At 44.1% G+C, this 21,171-nt stretch overlaps 1 protein-coding gene and 2 pseudogenes across 5 annotated transcripts in view; 1 reads left to right on the top strand and 2 right to left on the bottom strand.

Moving 5' to 3' along the window:
* The first annotated feature begins 2,417 nt into the window (after window positions 1-2,417).
* The window catches only part of PTAFR (platelet activating factor receptor), a 33,164-nt gene continuing 14,410 nt past the window's right edge, over window positions 2,418-21,171 (top strand). The window contains exon 1 of one of the 5 annotated variants that reach the window (XM_025041490.1): window positions 2,418-2,594. Coding sequence is in view for 1 of the 5 variants with exons in the window: in XM_015598773.2 (XP_015454259.2) it covers window positions 17,336-17,390 (55 nt within the window). In the remaining 4 variants the exon portion in view is untranslated. Of the gene's footprint in view, window positions 2,595-12,958; window positions 13,442-17,320; window positions 17,476-21,171 lie in introns of those variants that run through there. The other 4 variants (XM_006924347.3, XM_006924348.3, XM_015598774.2 and 1 more) reach the window with 4 other exon arrangements.
* On the bottom strand, window positions 7,770-7,889 carry LOC112473019 (annotated as a pseudogene).
* Window positions 8,336-8,766, bottom strand: LOC112472944 (annotated as a pseudogene).

Below are 21,171 nucleotides of genomic sequence, written 5' to 3' on the forward strand. Positions count from 1 at the left end.
ACTTCCAGCAGGAAAGGCCCTCTGGAGGAGTGCCAGGGCCCAGAGGGACTAAAAGGCTGGAGGAGCCACTTCACACCTCTCCCTGTGGTTTGCTATGAATGATGGAGCAGAGAGCCAGCTCCCCTACACCTCTCATTGGGCATCCTACTGCTGCCTGTGGGACTACTGCAGGCAGAGGTGTAGTGGAAGGAGGCAGACAAGTAGGATTAGAATCCTGGCATTTGGGTCAGAGGCTTCAACTCAGCCTCTGCTTCCTTATATGTAAAGTGGAAATTAATCACTTAAAGCATCAGACAGTGCCTTTGGCAATCCAGTCACCCAAACCTCTTCACCCCTGTGGCTGTGGTGTGGCTGTGGTAACTCAGCGACTGCCTGGGGCAGCCACAGCCAGGCCCCTGGAGCCCCAGTGGAAGTGAGAATAAATGGAGGGAGGCTACAGATGAATCTGGGCCTGCCCTGAGGGTGGAACCTCAGTGAAGCAGAGTTTTCCCTTCTGCATTTTCCTCCCCCGTCCCCTAACCCCCATAGCCATCCTAGCACATCTGATTCATCTGCCCCCATGCTGGACATTATCAAGCGCTTATCATTATTGGAAATGGGAATCATGGGGACGTCTGACCCTGAGTATTGTGCAATAGGCAGGCACAGAAGGGGCTCGGAGTCACACCATCAAGAATCTGCTGCTCACTAGCTGTGTAATCCTGGCAAGTCATTTCTCCTCTCTCAGCTTTAGCTTCCTCCTCTTTGGTAAAAGTACCTCCTCCATTCTGGTTCTTAAACTCTAGTGAGATTCTGTTTATTGTGAAAAGAACAAACCTTGCAAATGGCGGCAACAGGCCTGCGTTTGAGGTCAGACAGACCGAAGTCTTGAAACTTCTCAGAGCCTCAGCTTCCTTATCAGGTGTTTCTCTGAGTATTAAAGAGATCAGGAAATCAGGTGCCTGGCACAGTGGAGTGCATGGTGGGTACTCCCCCCTCTTCTAGCATGGTAGCGTGGGGTTTGTAGGGTGTACGTGGTGGGGAGATAGACAGCTGGATCTTTAACAAGCTCCTGGGTTAACTCAGCCAGCGCTGAAACATTGGGCAGGGGATGGGTAGAGCCTGGGGTTCTGTCAGAGATGCCAGTATCCTCACTTCGTACCTTGTGGCTCAGTGGCTCAGTGGGCAGCCCTTATTTATGGTGGGGGTAGGTGAGCATAGCTAGAATTGTACTCTCCTTCCCCAGTCACCGGCTTCCTCTGGAGTCCCTCTAGTCCTGCTCTGCTCCATGGGCCACCTGCCTTGGCATCACCTGGGGGCTTGTTAAAAATTCATTTAACTGGTGGTCCCCATTATCAAGTGGAAGAGAAACTGCTTTTTTTAAACCTTCATTTTTAAGAAGGTCTCCAACTGGTGTGGAGAAAGGACTTGACGTCCCAATTCTGGGACACTAGGCAGGCACTTGGGTAAATAAAGTGATTTTTATTTACTGAGTTTCTCTTATGTCCTAGGCATCACAACAGGTGTAGCATTGGGAGTATATGAGGCTCAGAGATGTTCAGTGGAGGGCTTGGGCTGAAGACCAGAGGCTGCTGTCAAACCAGTGGACTCTTAGAGTTGATACAGGAGAACGTCCACCTATGCTAAGGTTCAGTTTGCTTTCCTCTGTGGTCTAACACCTTTGCTTCCTATTTTGGGCTGAGGGGTGGAGGGGAGATAAGGAGTAACTTTCAGCTCAGAATGTCCAAAGTTGGCGCTCTAGGTGCAGTCCAAGGTTTTGGACAGAGCTATGGTTCTCTGTCGCGGTCAGCACTGGGCCTCTCACTGCAGGGTTTTATCTTCTCCCTCAGACTGGGGCCCATGAAGGTAGGGGTGGTTACGTGCCCCCCTCAGACTGGGGTGGCTTCAGAAGGCAGAATTTTCTGTTTCTCAGTAGACTGGCATCCCTGAAGGCAGGGCTATCTCTTCCCTGGTTGGGGGCACCTGTGGACAGGTTATGTCACACCCATTGGAAGGTGGTCTCCTGTGGGCAAGACTGGCTGGGTATCTTCTTAAGCAGCTTTGGGTCTTTTCCATCAGCTGGGGGCTCACTGGAGTTGGGACTACACTCACTGAAGCTTGGGCTCCTGTGGGCAGGACTGAAACCTTCCCTAGGTCATCTGACCTAGGGACCCAGTTTCTCCTTCCTGTGCCAGCCTAGGCCCAGCCCTTCCTCCTAGGTGGGCTGTGCATTGGATGGGACCAACCCTGTGTTGTTGGTTGAGCTGATACGCAGAGAGACTCCCTGGCTGGAAGAGAGCATTACCAGTGGCCTTGGGGTTGGATCCCTGCCCAAGGAGCTGGCTTCCTGGACTTATGCCCTGCTCATCCAGCAGAGCTAGCAGGGTGGAGCTCCTTAATTTTTTATCCTGTCACAGCCGAGCTGGGATTGGAGCATAGAGGAAAGTGAGTCACGCACCTAGGTCCGGGCCTGCCTTCTGCCTCCTTCCCATTCCCTCCCTGCGCAGCTTCCCGAGTTCCCTGAGAAGCCTTCCAGGAAACATGCTCTCAGCAGCCCCCGCCATCTCCTCAGCTTCTTTGTCATCTACTAGACCTCTGTCTCTGCTGTTTCTCAGGTAAGAGGCTGGTGGCTTCGGTGAGAGGGTCAGGTTTGGCTGTTTTGTCTAGCTGCCCCTCAGAATCCTTGAGGCTGGTCAAGTTCTGGGTCTGAAGAACTGGATTATGTCTGACTTTTCTGCCATCGGCACCCGCTCATGGACACACAATCCCCTTTCATCACTCACAGACACAGCCCACCCTTTCACCCCTCAAAGACATTTAGCACATACAGTCACCAACAGATAATAGCATTCCTTCATATCACACAAAACACACCCTCATCACCTGTAGACACAGTTCATGGCCCTTCATAAACACACAACACACAACAGACCCTTGAAATCCACTGATACAACCCATGGCCCCTCACTACATCTAATATGCAAACTGTCACAACTGACACAATCCCCTCATGTGATGCATATCATTATCCGCAAGATGAAACACACATCATTATAGACATACAATGTGTACAATAGCACTGACGGACACAACAAGCCATGGAAGACCCTTTACTCACTTACTGCAAACAAACCTTACCGCCCTCCCCCCGCTCACACAATGCAACTAACTACCTGAACTATTACGGAAACTCCCCTCACTCCCAATCACGTCCCCAACATCCATAGGTGCTACTGCTCAGCTGAGGCAGGAACAGGGGCTGGGCCCAGTCAGCAACACCATCCCCACTTGTCACCCATCTCGGGCCCTGCTTGTGTACTGGGGGGCAGCCAGGAGCAGAGCCAGGGGTCCTGGCCACATCATGCAGCATGATAGGAGGGACGCTTATGCTGCTTCCTATGTCCTGGGGCTCAGCACAAGCTGATAATATGAAAAGCTAGCTGGCATTTATTAAATGACAACAGTGAGTCAGGCATTATGCCCAATGGTTTTAAAAGCATTCTCTTATTTAATTATATAATGCCTTTACGAAGTAGGTACTTAGCCTCATTTTATAACTAGGTTTTGACATAGGCTCACAGAAGTTAAGAAACCTGCCCAATATGCCATGGCTAGGAAGCAGCAATGGGATTTAGATATAGATAAGTCCGACACCAGACTTTTTTATTTTTAAATTTATTTTAAATTTTTAAAAAGAGGTAACAAATGCGCAAACTAAAAATTCAATAGATATAAAAGAATATGCAATAGAAAGACACCCTCTTATTCTTGTTCTCCAGACACCCAATTTCGCTCTCTGGAGGAAACCCGAGTTACCTCTTGGAGAACTCTCTTTTAACAACTGTTATAGTGCGTTTTGGCACAAGGCTTCCAAGAACGGTGCCCAGACTCTGGGGGCTTTCCCGTGCTCTCCGCTGTCCCCAGGCACACAGGCAGCTGCTTCTATCTGCCGGCGTGGGGAGCAGGGCCGGAAGCTCTAGGGCTCCTTCCAACCTAAGTCTTAAGTCCTCTCCTGCCAGAAGTCCTCAGGGAGCCCTTTGCCCTTGAGTCCCGTGGGCCTGGATCTTCTTCCCCTTATTTCACTCCTGAGGGCCCTGGCCACACCCGCACCAAGGTGACTCTTAGAAGCTAGGGGTTCCTTCTGTGGGCAGTTTTTGTTCTCACTTTGTTGTCGCAGGTGTGCATAGGTTGGAGAGGGAGAGCAAGTGGGACTCAGGCTGGCCAGAGGAGGGAAAGGATGAGGGAGAAGGATAGGAAGAGGGGAGAGGGGACTGAAGACTGGCTGTCAGGCACTGTCCCTTACAAGCCTAATCTCGTTGTGAGACTGGTGGTGCCATCCTCACTTTACAGATGAAGAATGTGAGGCTCGGGGGGCTCTGTTGTTAAGTAGCCAAGTTGGGATTCAAACTTCCAAAACTTTGAGAGAGGATGAGAAATGAGAGAGAGAGAGAGGGAGAGGATTGAGAGACAGGCTATGATAGTGAGGAAGACTTGAGAATTCAGGGCCGGCCATCCAGGAAAGGTGTCTCAGGTTTTGTAGTAATCCTCCTTCAGTGACTCTTTCTCTATTCTGTTCATTTGCACTATTTGTCTATCCTTGCACGTGTACCATCCTGTCTTATTTACTCTAACTTTATGGTAGTCTTGATAAATGATGTGGCATGTTTCTTGATTTCTCATGCTCCTAATTGTCTTGGCCACTGCTGAGTTAAGTAGAATATTGTAGATATAGTAGAAGCCTCCTGTGTACTTCACTAATTCTGCCTCCTCTCTCTCTCCAGTTATATCCTGAATTTGTCTTTATCTATTGATGCATATGTACTGTGTCCATGGCAGTAATAATGTTTTAAAGTTTTAAGAAATAGTCTCATACTATATTTGTCCTTCTGCAACTTGCTTTTTCAGTTTAGCATTATGTTTATTGTCCATGTTATTAAATGTACCTCTGTTCATTTTAACATATGTATAGGATTACACTATAGAAACATACAATATATGTTTCCTTGTACACAGGAAATATTAATATTGCCAGTGTACCTAGGAAGAATGTATATATTTTCAACTTTATTTTGAAATCAATTTCCAAAATGCTGGTGCCATTTGTACTTTTTTTTTTTTTTCAGCGGTATTATGAGAGTTTTCATTGTTCTGCATCCTCCCTAGTACTTGGAATTGGCAGACTTTTAATGTTTTCCAGTCTGGTGGTTGCTTGTTTTAATTTGGACTCCTGACTTCCTTGAAACATTGATCATATTTTTATCTTCCTTAGCCTTTAGGCTTTTTCTTCTATGAATTATCTACTCCTTCCTTGACCCATTTTTCTATTGGGCTTGCCCTTGTGTTATTAATTTGTAGGAATTTATATCATATTATGCCTGAAAAGTCTTTGATATGTGTGTTGCAAATATCTTCTCCTGGTCTGAGACTTGTCTCTTCACTATTTTGTAGTACCTTTTGAAATACAAAGTTTTAAACTTTATGTGACCAAATTGATTCAACTTTTCTTTGTTATTTGTAATTTCTATGTCTTAATTTAAGAAAAATTTCCCTACCCTTAGATCATAAATATATTCCCCACTATTTTCTTCCAAAACTTTTTATATTTTGCTTTTCATAGTTAGGTCTTTATTCCAGTTGGAATTTAATTCTGGATATGATGTGAGGTTGGGATCTAGTTTTGTTATTTTTTTTTTTCCCTAATGGATAGCTAATGATTTGTACCAATATCTACTCTTCTCTTATTGATTTGTAATGACAACTCTGTTTCCATGTGTGTGCTCTCTATTTCCAGGATCTCTATTCTGTTTCTTTGGATTATTTGTTTATCCTTTTGTTAATATAATCCTGTCTTAATACTATAACTTTATAATAAGACTTAATATACGATAAGGGAAGTCCTTATTGTTCATATGTCTTGTCGCTCTTCAAAAATGTATTGGTTAATTTTGGATCTTTGCTTTTTCATTTGGAATTTTAGGATCAGCTTGTAAAGTTCCTCGAAGAACTCTATTGGGAATTTTTTCAAGTGCTTTACTTAAGCGATTTTTGTTTTTCTCTAGCTTTATTAACACCTATTGGGATTTTGATCGGTCCGGCATTGACCTTGTAGATTAAATGGAGAAGAACTTATAGCTTTATGATATTGACAGTCTCATGCATGAATATGTTACATTTATCTGTTCATCTAGTTCTTGTTTAATTATTTTTCAATGGTTTTTATAATTTCCTCCACCAAGAGGAAATTGCACATCTTGGCTTCCAAAAAATAATTTGCCAAAATAGTTTTCTTGCTATTACTAATTGTGTCTTCTTAAAAATGATATTTTCTGTTTATTGCTTGTTTATAGGAACATCATTATTACATATTGATTTTATATCCAGAAATTTTGAAGTTTTTGTTGGTTCTAATAATTTGTGCATGGAATTGCTTTAAGTTTTCTATGTAAAACTGTGAAAATGACAGTTTTGCTTTTCTTTTCCAATCTTCATACACACCCTCCCCCCCCCTTTTTTTTGGTCTCATATTCTTCACAACAGAGCAAGGTGCTTATGATTATTCTCAATTTGCAGATTAAGAAACTGAAGCTCAAAGAGGTAAATTGTATTTTTCAAGTTGACACAGTTGGTGGCGGTCAAGATTTGAATTCAAGTCTCTGGTTCTCAAACCCATGCTCTTTTCCCTGTGGTAATCCTCCATCTATAGATGAGAAAAGGGCTGCTCACAGAAGTGAAGTGTCCACATTACTTTGAGTGAAGGATAGATTGAGAGAGCAGAAAAAAGTTAACAAAGCCTTTATAGCAGTTGTGCAGGACTGAACTAGGGTTTAGGGTATCTGGGTCTTAATTCTAGTTCCACCACCTATTAGCTGTGTTACCTTGGATGAGTCATTTTCTCTCTCTAACTTCATTCATTCGTTCAATAAACTTTATGGAGGAGCACCTGCAATGCTCTAGTCAGTGTTCTAGCTAATGGGCCACAGGAATAAACAAACAAAACCCTGTTCTCAAAGAACTTGTAATTCGTTTGGGGAGACAGACAATGAGCAAAGTAAAAAAGTAAAATATATGGTATGTTAGATGTGATAAGTGCTTTGGAGAAAAATAAAGCAGTGTAGGGGCCTAGGGCATGTCGGGGATGGTTGCAATTTATAAGGGTTATCAAGAATGTCCTCATTGAGAAGGAAGGTAGCATCTGAGTAAAGACCTGTGCAAGTAGAGTGGGGGGAGCAAGAAGTAGGAGATGAAGTCAGGTTTTGTGGGTATTTTAAAGGACTTGGGCTTCTGTGAGATGGAAGCCACTAGAGGGTTTTGAGTGGAAGAATGATGTGACTTGACTGATGTTTAATAGGCTTAACTGCATTGCTGTGTTGAGAACAGACTAAAAGGGGGTGCAAGGGTGGAAGCAGGGAGAGAAGCGAGGGGCCACATCCAGGTGAGAGGCGATGGTGGCTAACCCAGTGCCATAGAGTGGAATTGGTGAAAAGTGGCAGATTCCCTCCTCTCCCTCTCTCTCCCTCCCTCTCTCTCTCCCTGCTCCCTTTCTCCTTCCTCCCTCTCTCTCTCATCTATCTATCTATCTATCTATCTATCTATCTATCTATCTATCTATCTATCTATCTATCTATCTGTCATCTATCTATAATTAGAAGTTAAAAGTAAATTTATTTATTTAGTTTAAAATTAAAAAATAAGTTTATTTGATGAAGGAAACTTTAAAATATCTTACAAACCCAAACATAAAGCAACTCCTTAAATAAGCAATCCTCTCTCTCTCTCTTTTTTTTTATTAACACCTACGGCACCTGGTCTTCCTAGGTGGTCTCCTATCCAAGTACTAACCAGGCCCGACCCTGCTTAGCTTTTGATATCAGAGGAGATCCAGCACTGTTCAGGGGGGCATGGCCATAGTCTTTTATTTTTCTGATAAGATCCCAAAAAGGTTTTTTAGGCCAACTTGAATATATAAACTCTTAGGAATGTAGAGGATATAGTCCAGAGTTTCTCAATCTCAGCACCATTCACATTTAGAATCAAATAAATTTTTTCTGTAAAGACTGTTTTGTGCCTTATAGGAGGTTTAGCAGCTGGCCTCTACCGGCTGGTTGCCAGCTGCCCCAGACACCGCTCCCTTTCCTCACCAGTTGCAACAACCAAAAATATCTCCAGGAGGGCAAAATAGACCCTGTTGAGAACCACTGATCATAGTCAAATGCCTATTTATAGTACTTAATTTATTCTTTTATTTACCCATATACTTACATATTTTGGGCAATAATTTATTATTTTATATATAATGCCCACCCCCCTCCCCCCCGCCAGCCACAAGTTTATTCAACATAAAATAATTCCTCCAACTTTATTGAGGTGGTTGACCACATCCACAACCAAATCCGCCTCGAAACTGGAATTCAGTTGCTGACCCAGCCCGGGCCTGGGCTTTCTTGTCTGCACCAGGAGGCACAGTGCTCTGTCTGTGTTTCTGTCAGCTTCCCCTCTTGTGAGCCTCGCAAAGGGGCAGGCACAATCTCGGGGGGGCAGGTGGAGGTAATCATGGAGGTATTGGATTCCCTCGTTGGTAGGGTACCAGTAGAAATGTCTCCAGGCAAACTGTTTCTCTCCCTAGCCTCGTGATTTGAGAGACTACATGGCCTTCATGACGTGAAGATTAGGCACATTTTGGTCTGCCAGCTCCGGGTGTTTACTCATGTAACACCTTTTTGGCCACCATCACCCTCTCCTTGAAAAGGAGTTCGTAAATGGCAGTCCATTCTTCTTAGGCATCAACATTGCGACAGCTGCTGTGTCCTGGGGCTGGAGCTAGAAAAAAGCTATAATGCTTTTTTACACTCTCAAATTTCACGAAACAGATTTATTCCAACCCTTTATGTGCATCATGGATGTCAGCAACTTCATTGTTATTGTTCATTTAACAGAGTTTCCAGGTTATATCATTTTCGCTTCCATCTACCTTGTATGAGATACAGCACCTAACGTCATATATGCTGTTGTATAATAAAAGGCTATCACAGGAAAATGACATCCCAAGACACAATTATCTGTTATATAACATCAGGACATTTTTTCACCATTATTTCAATCTCTAAAGTCTAAATAAGTGCTGAATTACTTTAAAAAAATCACTTATAAAAAATTGAAAACACATACAAGAGTGCACTTAAGAGTATAATGGATCCCTATGTGCCATCAGACAACTTCGACAATTATTAACCCATTTTTTCAATTGAGGTATGTCCCATGTTATTTTGAAGCAAATCCTAAATATATAATTTTATCTGTAAATATTTTGTATGTATCCCTAAAAGAGAATTCTTTTTGAACATAACTGTTAAACCATTAACCTAACAATTAACATTAACTTCTTAATAAATTGAATATCCAATAAATGTTCAAATTTCTAATTATCTCCTAAGTCCCTCCTTCCCTCCCTCCCTTCTACCAACCTTCTCCCTCTACCCCCCTTTCTCTTTCTTCCTACAGTTTGTTTGAATCAGGATCCAAAAAAGGCTCATAGGTAGCAATTCACTGCTATGTCTCTTACTTCTCATTTAATCTATAGGTTCTCCCTTATCATTTATTTGTTGTTTGTTTGGCACATCCATTATTCACTATGTACTGAGTTTGCTGAGTACATTCCTATGATCTGTTCCTCTTCTATGTTTCCTGTAAACTTGCGGATTCTGTTTCTATTTCCTTGGCAAGACTGTTTCATAAGTAGGGTTGTGAATTGGGCATGCACAAACACTTTACTACAACTTTACTAGAAAAGTTTTCAAACATACACAAAAAGAGAGAAGAGTATAATAAATCCTTATATACCTGTATTAGTTTCTTATAGCTGCTGTAACAAATTACTACAGATTTGGTGCTTTAAAACAACACACATTCATTCTCTTACAGTTCTGGAGGCCAGAAGTCCAAAATCAGTATCAACGGACAAGGAGACAGCGGGGCCATGTTCCCTCCAGAGGCTCTAGGGCAGAATCCATTCCTTGCCTCTTCTAGATTCTGGTGGCTGCTGGTATTCCTGGCTTGTGGCCTTGTCACTCTGCCTTTGTGGCGATATCGCCTTCTCCATTTCTGTCTGTAATCAAATTTCCCTTGGCTTCTCTCTTATACAAATATTTGTGATTATTAAGTCTCATATAGGTAATCCAGAATAAACTCCCAATCTCAAGAGCATTAATTTAATCATACCTGCAAAATCTTTGCCATTAAGGTAACGTGTACAGGTTCTAGAGATCAGGACCTGATATCTTTGAGGGCCATTATTTGGCCTAGTACAATTCCCATATTTAATTTTTTGCCTCCCTTCCTCCCTCCCTCTCTCCTTCCCTCCCTTCCTTCCTTTCTTTCCTCTCTCTAAATTGTCTCTCTATATAGACATTTTCTTCTATAAACCACACACCATGATCACGTAATAAAACTAATAATGATTCCTTAGAATCATCTAAAATCTCACCCATATTAAATTCTCCCTAATTTTCTCAAATATGTCTATCCTGGTATCTTCTGTTTTCCTCTCCAGATCCACTCTCCACCCTTTTCTGCCCTATCTTGTGCCCCTGAAGGCTGATCTGTATGGAATACATTATCCATCTCCCATTGTTTCTAGTTGGGCTCAGCCAATGGGAGGCACTGGTAAGAAATCAGAAGTTGAAAGAAGAGAGAAGTTTGGGTATTTGTTTTCTGGTTCCCTCACTGCCAAGTCATTGAGGATCAGCTGCAACTTTCTACCCAAGGTCTCAGCTCCCATCAGGCAGCGCTCTCCAAATGGCTACTTTCTTTGGATCCCAGTAACGCTCCCTCTCCTCAGCCCTTCAGATGGTAAGGGCTTCCCACTCTTGGTAGCCTTGGAGTCCTGCACTATTCCTTTTGATTCTCCAGTCCTGCCTGCATCTCTTTGAGTAGTCCCTTCAGCCACAGATTGTCCACTTTAAGTGTGTTATCTCTTTCCAGGACCCTAACTGATATACTGGGGTTTTTTGTTTGTTTTTTTTTTGACATATTTGATTTAATTTAATTTTGACATAGTTGATTCGAATGATCTAGGTTCTAAACAAGAGTCACAAGTTGTATTTGATTTTTATATCCCTTAAGTCCCTTTCAATCTAGAACAGACTCTTCCCCATTTTTTCCCCATATGGTTGGCCTGTTGCAGGAACCAGATCAATTGTCGTGTAGAACGTCCTTGTCCCACATTCTGGATTTGGCTGATTGTTCCTTGCAAGGTCCTTTAATTTGCTCCTTTGTCCCCCATGTTTCCTACAAACTGAAAGTTAGATCTAAAGACTTGATTAGATTCAGAGTTGAATATATTTTAAAGTAGAACTGACAGAATTTGCTAACAGAATGGATGTGGGTATGAGAGCAAGGAGGAGTTAACCTCAGTTTGCTCATTTGTAAAATGTTGATAATAATCTCTGCCTACCTACTCTGCTTATTGATAATCTCAAAAGAGGTACTGCAGTGCAACTGCTACATGAACACACATAAGGGACTGTTAAAAAACAGGCTGAGCTGAACAGTTCTGCATTTGAGCCAGGTGTCCCAGAGACTATGGCCACTTGGAGGCTGGTTGACCTCAGAGGTCCCTCCTTGGTTTAAGGTTCTGCCTGGAGGACAGCTGAGAAGGTGAAGCCAGTTTTGGGAAAGAGGATCTGGGCTGGGGATCAGAGCAATGGTCTTGACTTTCGGGTAGACAATTTGCATGCAGGTTAACCACCACGAACAGACCATGTCCTCTTGTGTTTCAGTGCACTCAAGGCTCAAACGGCCTCTGAGGGAGATGAGGAGGGATGAGCACCGGGCCTTTTTGAAGTCTTTAACAAGAGTTCCGGGCCACATCTTGGGATTTAAGCAGAGTGTGGTTGGCGGGGGAGTGTAGAGCAGTGTGGTTGAGTGAGCATGAGGAAGGAAGTGACTTGGGCAGGTGTGAGGTGATGATAGATACGGGCACCTGAGTGTGCATGTGAATGGAGGGATGTCATTGTGAGGGGATTTCTTTGCATGATACTGTATATTGAAAGTACATGAGCCTGAAGGGGTAATATGCATAAGTGGTTTGAGAGTGTCTGCCTGTGGGTGATGGGGGCAGAGCTGGGGAGAGTTCTAGTTCTTAGGGCTGAGGCATATGTAAAGGTGGCTTGTCCTTTGGGATCTTTTTTTTTTTTTTTTGATAAGGGACATCAGTGAGGTCCCAATCAGTAGGAGGAGGCTAGCCCAGACACCAGGATGAAGCTGAGGCTGGACTCTCCGTGGAGAGTCAGGAGCCTGCACTCCTGGCTCTGCTTTGCACTCGCCTTGCTGTGGGACCTGGTCTTGTCTAAACCTGTTTCCCTCTCTGTGTAGAGAGTGCTGGATTGACTGATTTCTGAGGGACTTGCTTCTTAGTGTCCACTACAGTGTCTGGTGCCTGGGTTGCTCAATAAATGTTTGTTGAATAAACAAGTGTGTAAATGGACTAGAAACCGAAATAGGGAGCTCCGGCTCATCCCTTAGTTATGTACACACAAAGCCTCCACCTACCTGACTTTTACACACTCACACACACTCCCAAACTCACTTCTGTTCACCGTCCGAGTCTCCCACGCCTGTTTACTCTCACCCACTCCCACTGTCTTCCTTACTGCTAAACTTCTGTTCGGGGTCCTATGATACTTCCTCCCTCCCTTCAGCCCGCAGCGCCCTGTCCCCAGCAGTTCACTGTGCTCTGTGTCACCAGGGATGCCCTGCCCAGTTATGTCTCTGACCACAGCAGCTCTTCTGAGCTCCTCCCTTCTCAACCTTTTTATATTCTAGCTGTCTTTCCTTTTTCTCCTTCTCATCCCTTTCTTTCATTTTTTCTTTCATGCCCTCATGCCTGTACAGACACACAGATACGCGCGCGCACACACACACACACACACGCACGCACATACTCACTGTCTGTCTCATCTTTTTCTCTTTTAACTCTCTTAGCTTTTGTCCTTGTTTCTCCTCATTCCTCTCATGCGCTCTCTCGGTGTTTACATCCGTCTGTCTTTCTCCCCCATCTCCCATTTTATCCTGACTCCCTCTCTTACTCTGTTTTCTTGGTCACTCACTCACAGATGTGAGTGACCAGTTTCTCTCTCTTGAGTGCGTGCTCTCTCATCTTTTGCTTTCTCTTGCATTTTTTGTGTCTCGCCCCAGTTCCCTGGCATGGTGGCCACTGTCCCCACCCCATGCTGCCCCTTGCTCTGTGAGAAACCTCTGAGCAGTGCCCCGGGCCTGGGTGACCCAACTTGGAGGCTCCTGTGGTATCTATTGGAGGGGCCTTAGGGTCACAGCATTTCCTCCTGGGGGTGACTGGGCAGTGGCGTGTTTTGTTTCCTCACTTCTGCAATTTCCAGACAGCACAGAGGCTGGGTCTGCAGACAGAGATACTCATATCCTGCAGCTGCAGCTGCTACTCCTGGTACAGGTAAGTGGGGGTCCCAGCTCTGCTGGGCAAAGGGCAGGCATATAAACATGTGTTCGGGAGAGAGGTCATGCCCCTAGACTGCGCCTAAGCAAATGATGATTCTGTTTTTAAGGGACTCTTTTGTCATCTTCCTCAGGCCTCGAGTCTCACATTTACAAAGAATTCCTTGTGATCTAACTTTCCCAGAGAATCTAGCTCCCCTCTTTGATTCTCTGAGGCAAAGGTAGTGCTGGAGTGACCTCGCCAGGAGGTAACCATGGTGATGAGAGCGGGGCTACCTTGATATCAGGGAGCCGAATGCCATCTTCTTTACTAGCTGTGTGGCCTTGGCCAAGTTGCACCCCCTCTCTGCACTTCAGTTTCCTAAATTATCAAATGAGGATGATGCCATTTCTCTGGAACGATTGTTGGGAGAGGTAAAGGATCTGGTACAGGGCTGGGTACTTAGGAACTCTCCAGATGTTAGGTTTTCCTGGGGGATGATGAAGATAACCAGGCGACTGGTACGAAGAGCCTGACCCACAACCAGTTTCTCCCATTAGGTCCCAGGTGGTAAGGACAGGAACAGGCTGGGACCCCCCAATGTCCCCCATTTTTCTCTGGCCGATTAGATGGGCTTGGTGAACTGGGGCTGCTGTTCACATACTCGCTCACCTGGGAAGAATGGGGGAAGCAGCAATCTCTCACTGGATACACAGCTGTGTTCCGTGTGTGTGTGTGTGTGTGTGTGTGTGTGTGTGTGTGTGTGTGTGTGTGTGTGTGTGTGTGTCAGTGTCATGTCTGAAGGAGGTGCTGGGGAAGCAAATGAAAGAGATGTCCCAGCCTTTAGGTACTAAAAACTCAGCCAAGGACAGAAGTCCACTCTGGAGGAAAAGAAATGGCCCTGGGCCTGATCAAGGCACCAGGGTTTTGATTTCAGCTCCTGTTTACAAGTTGGGATCTTGGGCAATGCAGGAGCCTCATTTTCTTCTTTTGCCAATTGGTGTTTAAAGCACTGACCTTGTGTGTTTGTGAAGTAAGAGTTGGGTGGGAAAGTGCTTTGTTAATCGTAACATGATATACAAATGTGAACCAATGTGTTACTATTAATACTGACCCTGTACTTCTTACTGTAAATGCCTTAAGGATGGGGTATTTGTTTTGTTCATTGTTTTCTCCTTACCTTTAGCACGGAGTTGGGCATGTAGTCTAATCTTAGAGTATGAATTGAATGGATAAACAATAAAGTATGTTGCACTTGGAAGAGAACGGGCAGTGAACCAGAGGCCCAGCATTTGGTCCCAGCTCTGCCCCTGACATTGTTGTCATCTTGGGCAAATTCTTTCTCTTTTCTGGGCTTCAATTTCCCCATCTGTCCAAAGAAGGTTTGGGTAAAGGATTCACAGTCTATGGCATTAATGACGAAATGTGCCTCCAGGACTGGATTTCCCCTCCCGATTGGTATTGGGGTGGGGTAGGGGTTTGATGAGAGGCTGTATCCTGTTTTTTATAGGGAGACCTTTACAGAGAGACCTCCTCCTCTCCAGGCCTGTGAACAAGGCCTTGTTGAGGAGAAGGGGGTGGTCTTCTTTTTCTGTGGCAACTCTTCCTTTCTCACACTGGCTCCCCCTCTTTTCCTTATGGGTGGGCTGAGGAGGGTGCAGCAGTTCAGCCATAGCCTGGGACCACGTCCTGGGGGGAGTGTATCTGGTTAGGAGTGGAGCCAGTTCCCAGAAGGCAAATGCTGGGCTGCTAGCACAGCCACCTCTTTCATCAGCCACTATTAGGTTCCTTGGCAGCATGGTGGGATGGGAGAGAAGCTTCTGGTATACGCATGTGTGTCTGTGGTTGTATGGGATGCACTGGGAAGATGGCTCTGGCTATATCTACATGCGCCTGGAGCATGTTCAACCTACAGGTGGGCCTGGTACAGCCTAGCAGTTCCTAGAAGCAGGATCATCAACATAATCAGCTGAGAGGCTGATATACATCTATCTGTTCTTTCTTCTCTTGTGTCTTAGCTAAAGGGAATCCAGAGCCAGGGTGTGTGTGTGTGTGTGTGTGTGTGTGTGTGTGTGTGTGTGTGTGTGTGTGTGTGTGTAAAAGAGAGAGAGAGAATGGGGTGGGGAGGACTGCCACTCAGCAGCCTCTCTCCACCCCGCTAGTTCTACAGGAGGGGAAACTTCAGGTCCCGAGTTTGGAGTTGAGCTCAGCTGGCTAATGGGAGAAGCATGTCAAAGATTTGTTTGGATTCCTTTACAGTTTATGAAATCTATTTCAATTTACCAAGTGCTTTACTGTTTGCCAAACTCTTTTTCACTTCCCAAACCTTACTTCTTTTTCACAGCAATGCTTGCGGTGAGCGTAGCACCCTATTTTGCAGATAAAGGTCCCAAGGCTCAGAGCTTGAGTAAAGAGACTCACTCAAGATGGTAGGTGGCCCTGCCGAGGCCAGAGCCCAGATCCCCTGACTCTGATTCCTGTGGTTTCTCTTCAGTCACCCCTGGTGGCTGCTTCCAAAGGAGGTGACTTGGCTGGTTTGGTGCATGGCTGATTTGTTTGCTTATTTATTCACTCATTCATGCAACAAACATTTTTCTGAAGTTGGGGAAAGGGAGAGAAACCCACAGCTATTGAGTAATAACCACTATGTGCGTAAATTGTTTCATTCCGCTCTTACCACCTACCTACATGATGCAGAAGGTTTTATTATCACCATTTTGCAAATTAAGAAAGGGAGGCTTTTAGGACTCAAACATCGGCTAGGAAAGAGCAGAGCCAGGTGCAGGTCTGGACCTGGTGACCCTTCTTGGGCCAGGCCCCAGCTACCCACGAGGGTACTGGCAGGACTCAGGAGCTCCCAGGCTGGGAAGATGTCGGTGTGGTTCCTGGTATCACAGAGGGGTGTGCCCAGGGCTGAGGAAGCCCAGAGGAGGAAGGGCCACTCTTTCTTTCTTGCCCTGCCTAACTTCCAGGAAACAAGGAAGTGAGGAGGCTAACTCACAGACTGATACCATCTATGTAACTGGGAGCCAGGACAGACCTAGGCTAGGCTCTGGGGTCCCCCAACTCCCCAGGGATATCTTAGGCCTGCTGAGAAGATACTGAGGCTCATTAATGTAATACATATACCTGGGGTCAGGGTGGATCCAGTTAGAAGGAAAATTGGGAAACTCTGGTACCTAGGCTACCCCCATCTCTGGGGCCTTAGACCCCATCCCTGACCTCTCCCCAGACAAGGAGCTCCATTCATCCACCAATAAATGTACCCAGCATGATGCTAGACTCCTTGTACTGGAATCCGGGGAGCCTAGTGCAGAGTTCACCAGAGGTCAAGACACTTGCTCCCTTAACTTGCCCCTCAAATCTCTCTTCTTCTTGGAGAAATGGTAATAAAACCACTCCATGAGGGGAATCTTTCAACAGTGTGGGCAGCATGGCCAGGCCAGGGCACAAATGTCAAGCAACAGGGAAGGTCAGAATCAGAGGTAACTCATTAACTGAACACCTACTGTGTGTAAAGCACTTTAGAGTTTTATCTGCCTTCAACTTCAGAGCCATCCTATGAAGTTAATGTTGATATGATTCCCATTTTACTGATGAGAAAACTTGTGCTCACAGAAGGGAGATGATTAAACTGTGGTGTTTTAGTGTCCCCAGGGAATCTAAAGGCTGGGAGTGGCTGAGGCTGGCGTGCGAGTGTTTGGAAGTGAAAGACAGTGTGAGTGAAGATGAGGGACAGAGTAACTCTGTGTGTGCGTGTGTGCGTGTGTGTGTGTGTGAATATCTATTTAGTCATTATTTCTTGAGTGTTTCCTGTGGAGGAGGTCCTGCCATGCATATTGTTGAAATACCAGAAGCCTTACACCCAAGGAATTACTAACCCAGCAGGAAATAGCAATCAACTGCCATTTAATGCAGTGTGGTATGTTGTGTAACGGGAAGCAGAGGTGTCACCTTTGGCTCTGGGGTAAGAGAAGATTCAGTAGCTAACATTCACTAGGCTCTTATTATGGACCAGGCATTTTCTATTTAATCCTTATAATAACTATGAGGTAGGTAATATTATTACTATTACTTTTTTACAGATGTGTAAACAGAGGCTCATAGAGGTTAAATTAATTGTCTTGGGCAAGAATTGACTGGTAGCATTTTGCCAATTGTACCCAGCTGCCGTTAGAAACATGTGACTGGTTCCCAGAAGCTTTTAGGGTTAATGATATATCTGGAAGCCTGATATAGGTTGCTTCAAGCTGGGGTGAACTTAGTAAGAGCAGTGGCAGTGACAGTGACATACTATTTTGAGAAATGTTTCATCTGATCTAATCAGACGATTGGATTTCCTGTAGATACAGCTTTTTAGAGCTGTCGATGGTGAATTCCTTGAATTGTACTAAGCACTTTACACAGGTTAATCATTGAATCTCATACCACTCTGGGGAGGTACATGCTTGGAACATCATCAGCATCATTTATAGGGTAAGGGCTTGAGGCTCAGAGAGTGATGTCATTGATGGTGGTCATGAAGCTAGGACAGGACAGAGGCAGGATTTGAACTGAATCTAGAGTCTGTGGTCTTAACCATTGTCCTTTCCAAATACTTTATATCCTTTATCTCTCTGGATGCTCTTTAAGATAGATGTGTTATTGTCCCCATTTTAAGGATCAGGCCCAGAGAGAGGAAGCATTTTACCAAAAGTTGCACAGCTATTAAGTCGTTAAGCTGAACCATATGATTCCAAGGTAAAAATACACAATATACTTGCAAATCTGCCATCTCTTAGGCCCACTTTTAAAATTTATTATATTGTGGTAAAAAAAATACGTAAGGTAAATTTATTCTCATAACAATTTTTAAGTGTACATTACTGTATTGTTAACTCTATGCACATTGTTGTACGACAGGTCTCTAAAATGTTTTCACCTGGCATGACTGAAACTATGCCTGTTGAACAACTCCCTGTTTCTTCCTTTCTCCAGCCCCAGCAACCACCATTCTACTTTGTTTCTACGAGTTTGATTACTTTAGATACCTCATATAAGTGGGATCATTCAGTATTTGCCTCTTTGTAATTGGCTTATTTCACTTAATATCTTCAAGTTTCATCCATGTTATAGTATATCAAAAGATTTCCTTTCTTTTAAAGGCTGCATTGTATTCCATTATACATATATACCGCATGTTGTTTATCTATTCATCTGTTGAGAATATTTGAGTTGCTTCCACCTCTTGGATATTGTGTTATGCTGCTATGAACACGGGTGTGCAAATATCTCTTCAAGATCCTGTTTTCAATTTGTTTTAAAATTTACCCAGAAGTGAGATTTCTGGGTCATATGGTAGTTCTATTTTTAATTTTTTGAGGAACCTCCATAGTGTTTTCCATAACAGCTGTACCATTTTATATGTCCAACAGCAGTGCAGAGGTGTTCCAACTTCTCCACATCTTCATCAACACTTGTTATTTTCTGCCTTTTTGATAGTAGTCATCCTAATGGTTGTGAGGTGATATGTCATTGTGGTTTTGATTTGAATTTCTCTGATGATTAGTAATGTCGAGCATCTTTTTATATGCCTGTCGGCCACTTGTATATCTTCTTTGGGAAAATGTCTATTCAAGTCCTTTGCCTCTCTTTTAATCAGTTTTTATTTATTTATTGTTATTGAGTTGTAAGAGTTCTTTACATTTCTGTATATTAAACCCTTATCCAATATATGTTTTTCAAATATTTTCTCCCATTCTGTAGTTGGCCTTTTTACTCTGTTGATGATTTCCTTTGCTACACAGAAGTTTTTAAGTTTGATATAGTCCCATATGTCTATTTTTGCTTTTGTTACTTGTGCTTGTCATACCCAATTCCAACATCATATGTTTTCTTCAAGGAGTTGTATAGTTTTGGGTCTAATATTTGGGCCTTTAACTCATCTTGAGTTAATTTTTGTGTGTGGTATAAGATAAGGATTCATCTTCATTCCTTTGCATGGGGACATCCAGTTTTCTTATCACCATTTGTTGAAGAGACTGTCCTTTCCCCGTTGTGTAGTCTTGGTACCATTGCCAAAGATCATTTGACCATATATGTGAGCGTTTATTTCCGGGCTCTCTATTCTGCTCCATTGATCTACATGTCTGTCTTTATGCCAATACCATTCTGTTTTGGTTATTGTACTTCGTAGTATGTTTCAAAATCAGGAAGTGTGAGGCCTCTAGCTTTTCTTTCTCAAGATTGTTTTGGCTAGTTAGGGTTTTTGAAATAAGATTCCATATAAATTTTAGAATGTTTTTTTCTATTTCTGAAAAAAAGTGCCATTGAGATGTTGACAGAGCATTGAATCTATAGTGTGGACATTTCTAACAATATCAAGTCTTCCAATCCATCAACACAGCGTGCCTTTCCATTTATTTGTGTCTTTAATTCCTTTCTTCGGTGTTTAATAATTTCCAGAGTGTAAGAATTTTGCCTCTTTGGTTAAATTTGTTTCTAGGTATTTTATTATTTTTGGTGTTATTATAATTGGGATTGTTTTCATAATGTCCTTTTCTCTTAGGCCCATTTTTAAATCTTCATTTTACCAGTGAGAAAACAGAGACTCAGAGTCATGGGGTGAGTTTAATGTTTGAACTAGGGTTGATTCCAGCTCCAGTGCTGTCTGGCAGCAGTGAGATGGGAGCAAAGCAGATCCTCCTCTCCCTTTGCTCCATTCAACTCCTGACCTCGGAGAGCAAAGGTAAAAGCAGGGCCCCAGGTTAAAGGCGTCTCTTCCTGGGGCCTTGCAGCATCTGAAGCTCCTGTTCTTAGGCTGTAGGATAGGTCTGTGAGTGGCCAAGTTGGCCAAAGAGTGGTTTACTTCAAGCAGGGGCTACAATTTGGCCTAGGAGAAATAGAATGGGCCTTGGGGTTCAAAATCCCATCTGCCACTGTCCAGCTGTGTGACTGTGAACAAGTCTGTTTCCCTCTCTGACCTCACTTTCTGCCCTGAAAAAATGGGCATTTTGTACAGCTAACCTTGCAAGGCTGATCTGAGGGGGAAATGTGATCATGGGTAAGGATGCTTGTACATTTAACTAGTAAATGATGCCTAGTACCCCTAGCTTAGGTGGGCTAGCTCTGGCTCCCCTACAGTCACGCCCTCCCCACAGAGCAGGGAGTCCTTGGATTCACGTGGGACTACACAGTGGGAGCCTGTGTTCCTTCCACACCCCACTTCTCGCCCATGCTCTGCTGATGAATGCACCCCAAGCTTGCAGAGCTGTGAGGAGCTGCTAGTGCACAGGATGTGCATGAACTTGGATGTGGCTGATGTATAGCTCATAAATATTTAGACATTCATACTCTTGATCCTGTATGACCCCACAAATGTTAGGGGCCAGCCTGACTGGTAAACCCAACTTCCTAACCCACAGTCTGCAGTGGGGAAGTAACCAACACATATTTCTTTCTACCTAGATCCTGGTGGTCCCTCCCCTCTGCTAGGGGCTGGGAATGTTAGGATGGGAATGGTAGGCAGAGTGGGGGTTGGGGCTGAAAGCTCTGCAGGGCAGAGGGCGAGAGATCCAGATGGCAGAATTTTTCTTGTCTCTATGAATATTTATGGCCCTCCTAGCCCACTCACAGCTGAGTGCTGGGTCTGCGCCTGCTGCACAGCCTCGATCCATCAGGGAACCATGCCCATATGTTAAGTTGAGTGGTCTGAGCCACCTCCTCCTTCTTGCTCCAAATGGTCATTTCCTTCCTGAGCTGTTAAAAGC

The sequence above is a fragment of the Pteropus alecto genome, unplaced genomic scaffold (assembly GCF_000325575.1).
Source record: "Pteropus alecto unplaced genomic scaffold, ASM32557v1 scaffold39, whole genome shotgun sequence".
NCBI classification, from domain to species: Eukaryota; Metazoa; Chordata; class Mammalia; order Chiroptera; family Pteropodidae; genus Pteropus; species Pteropus alecto.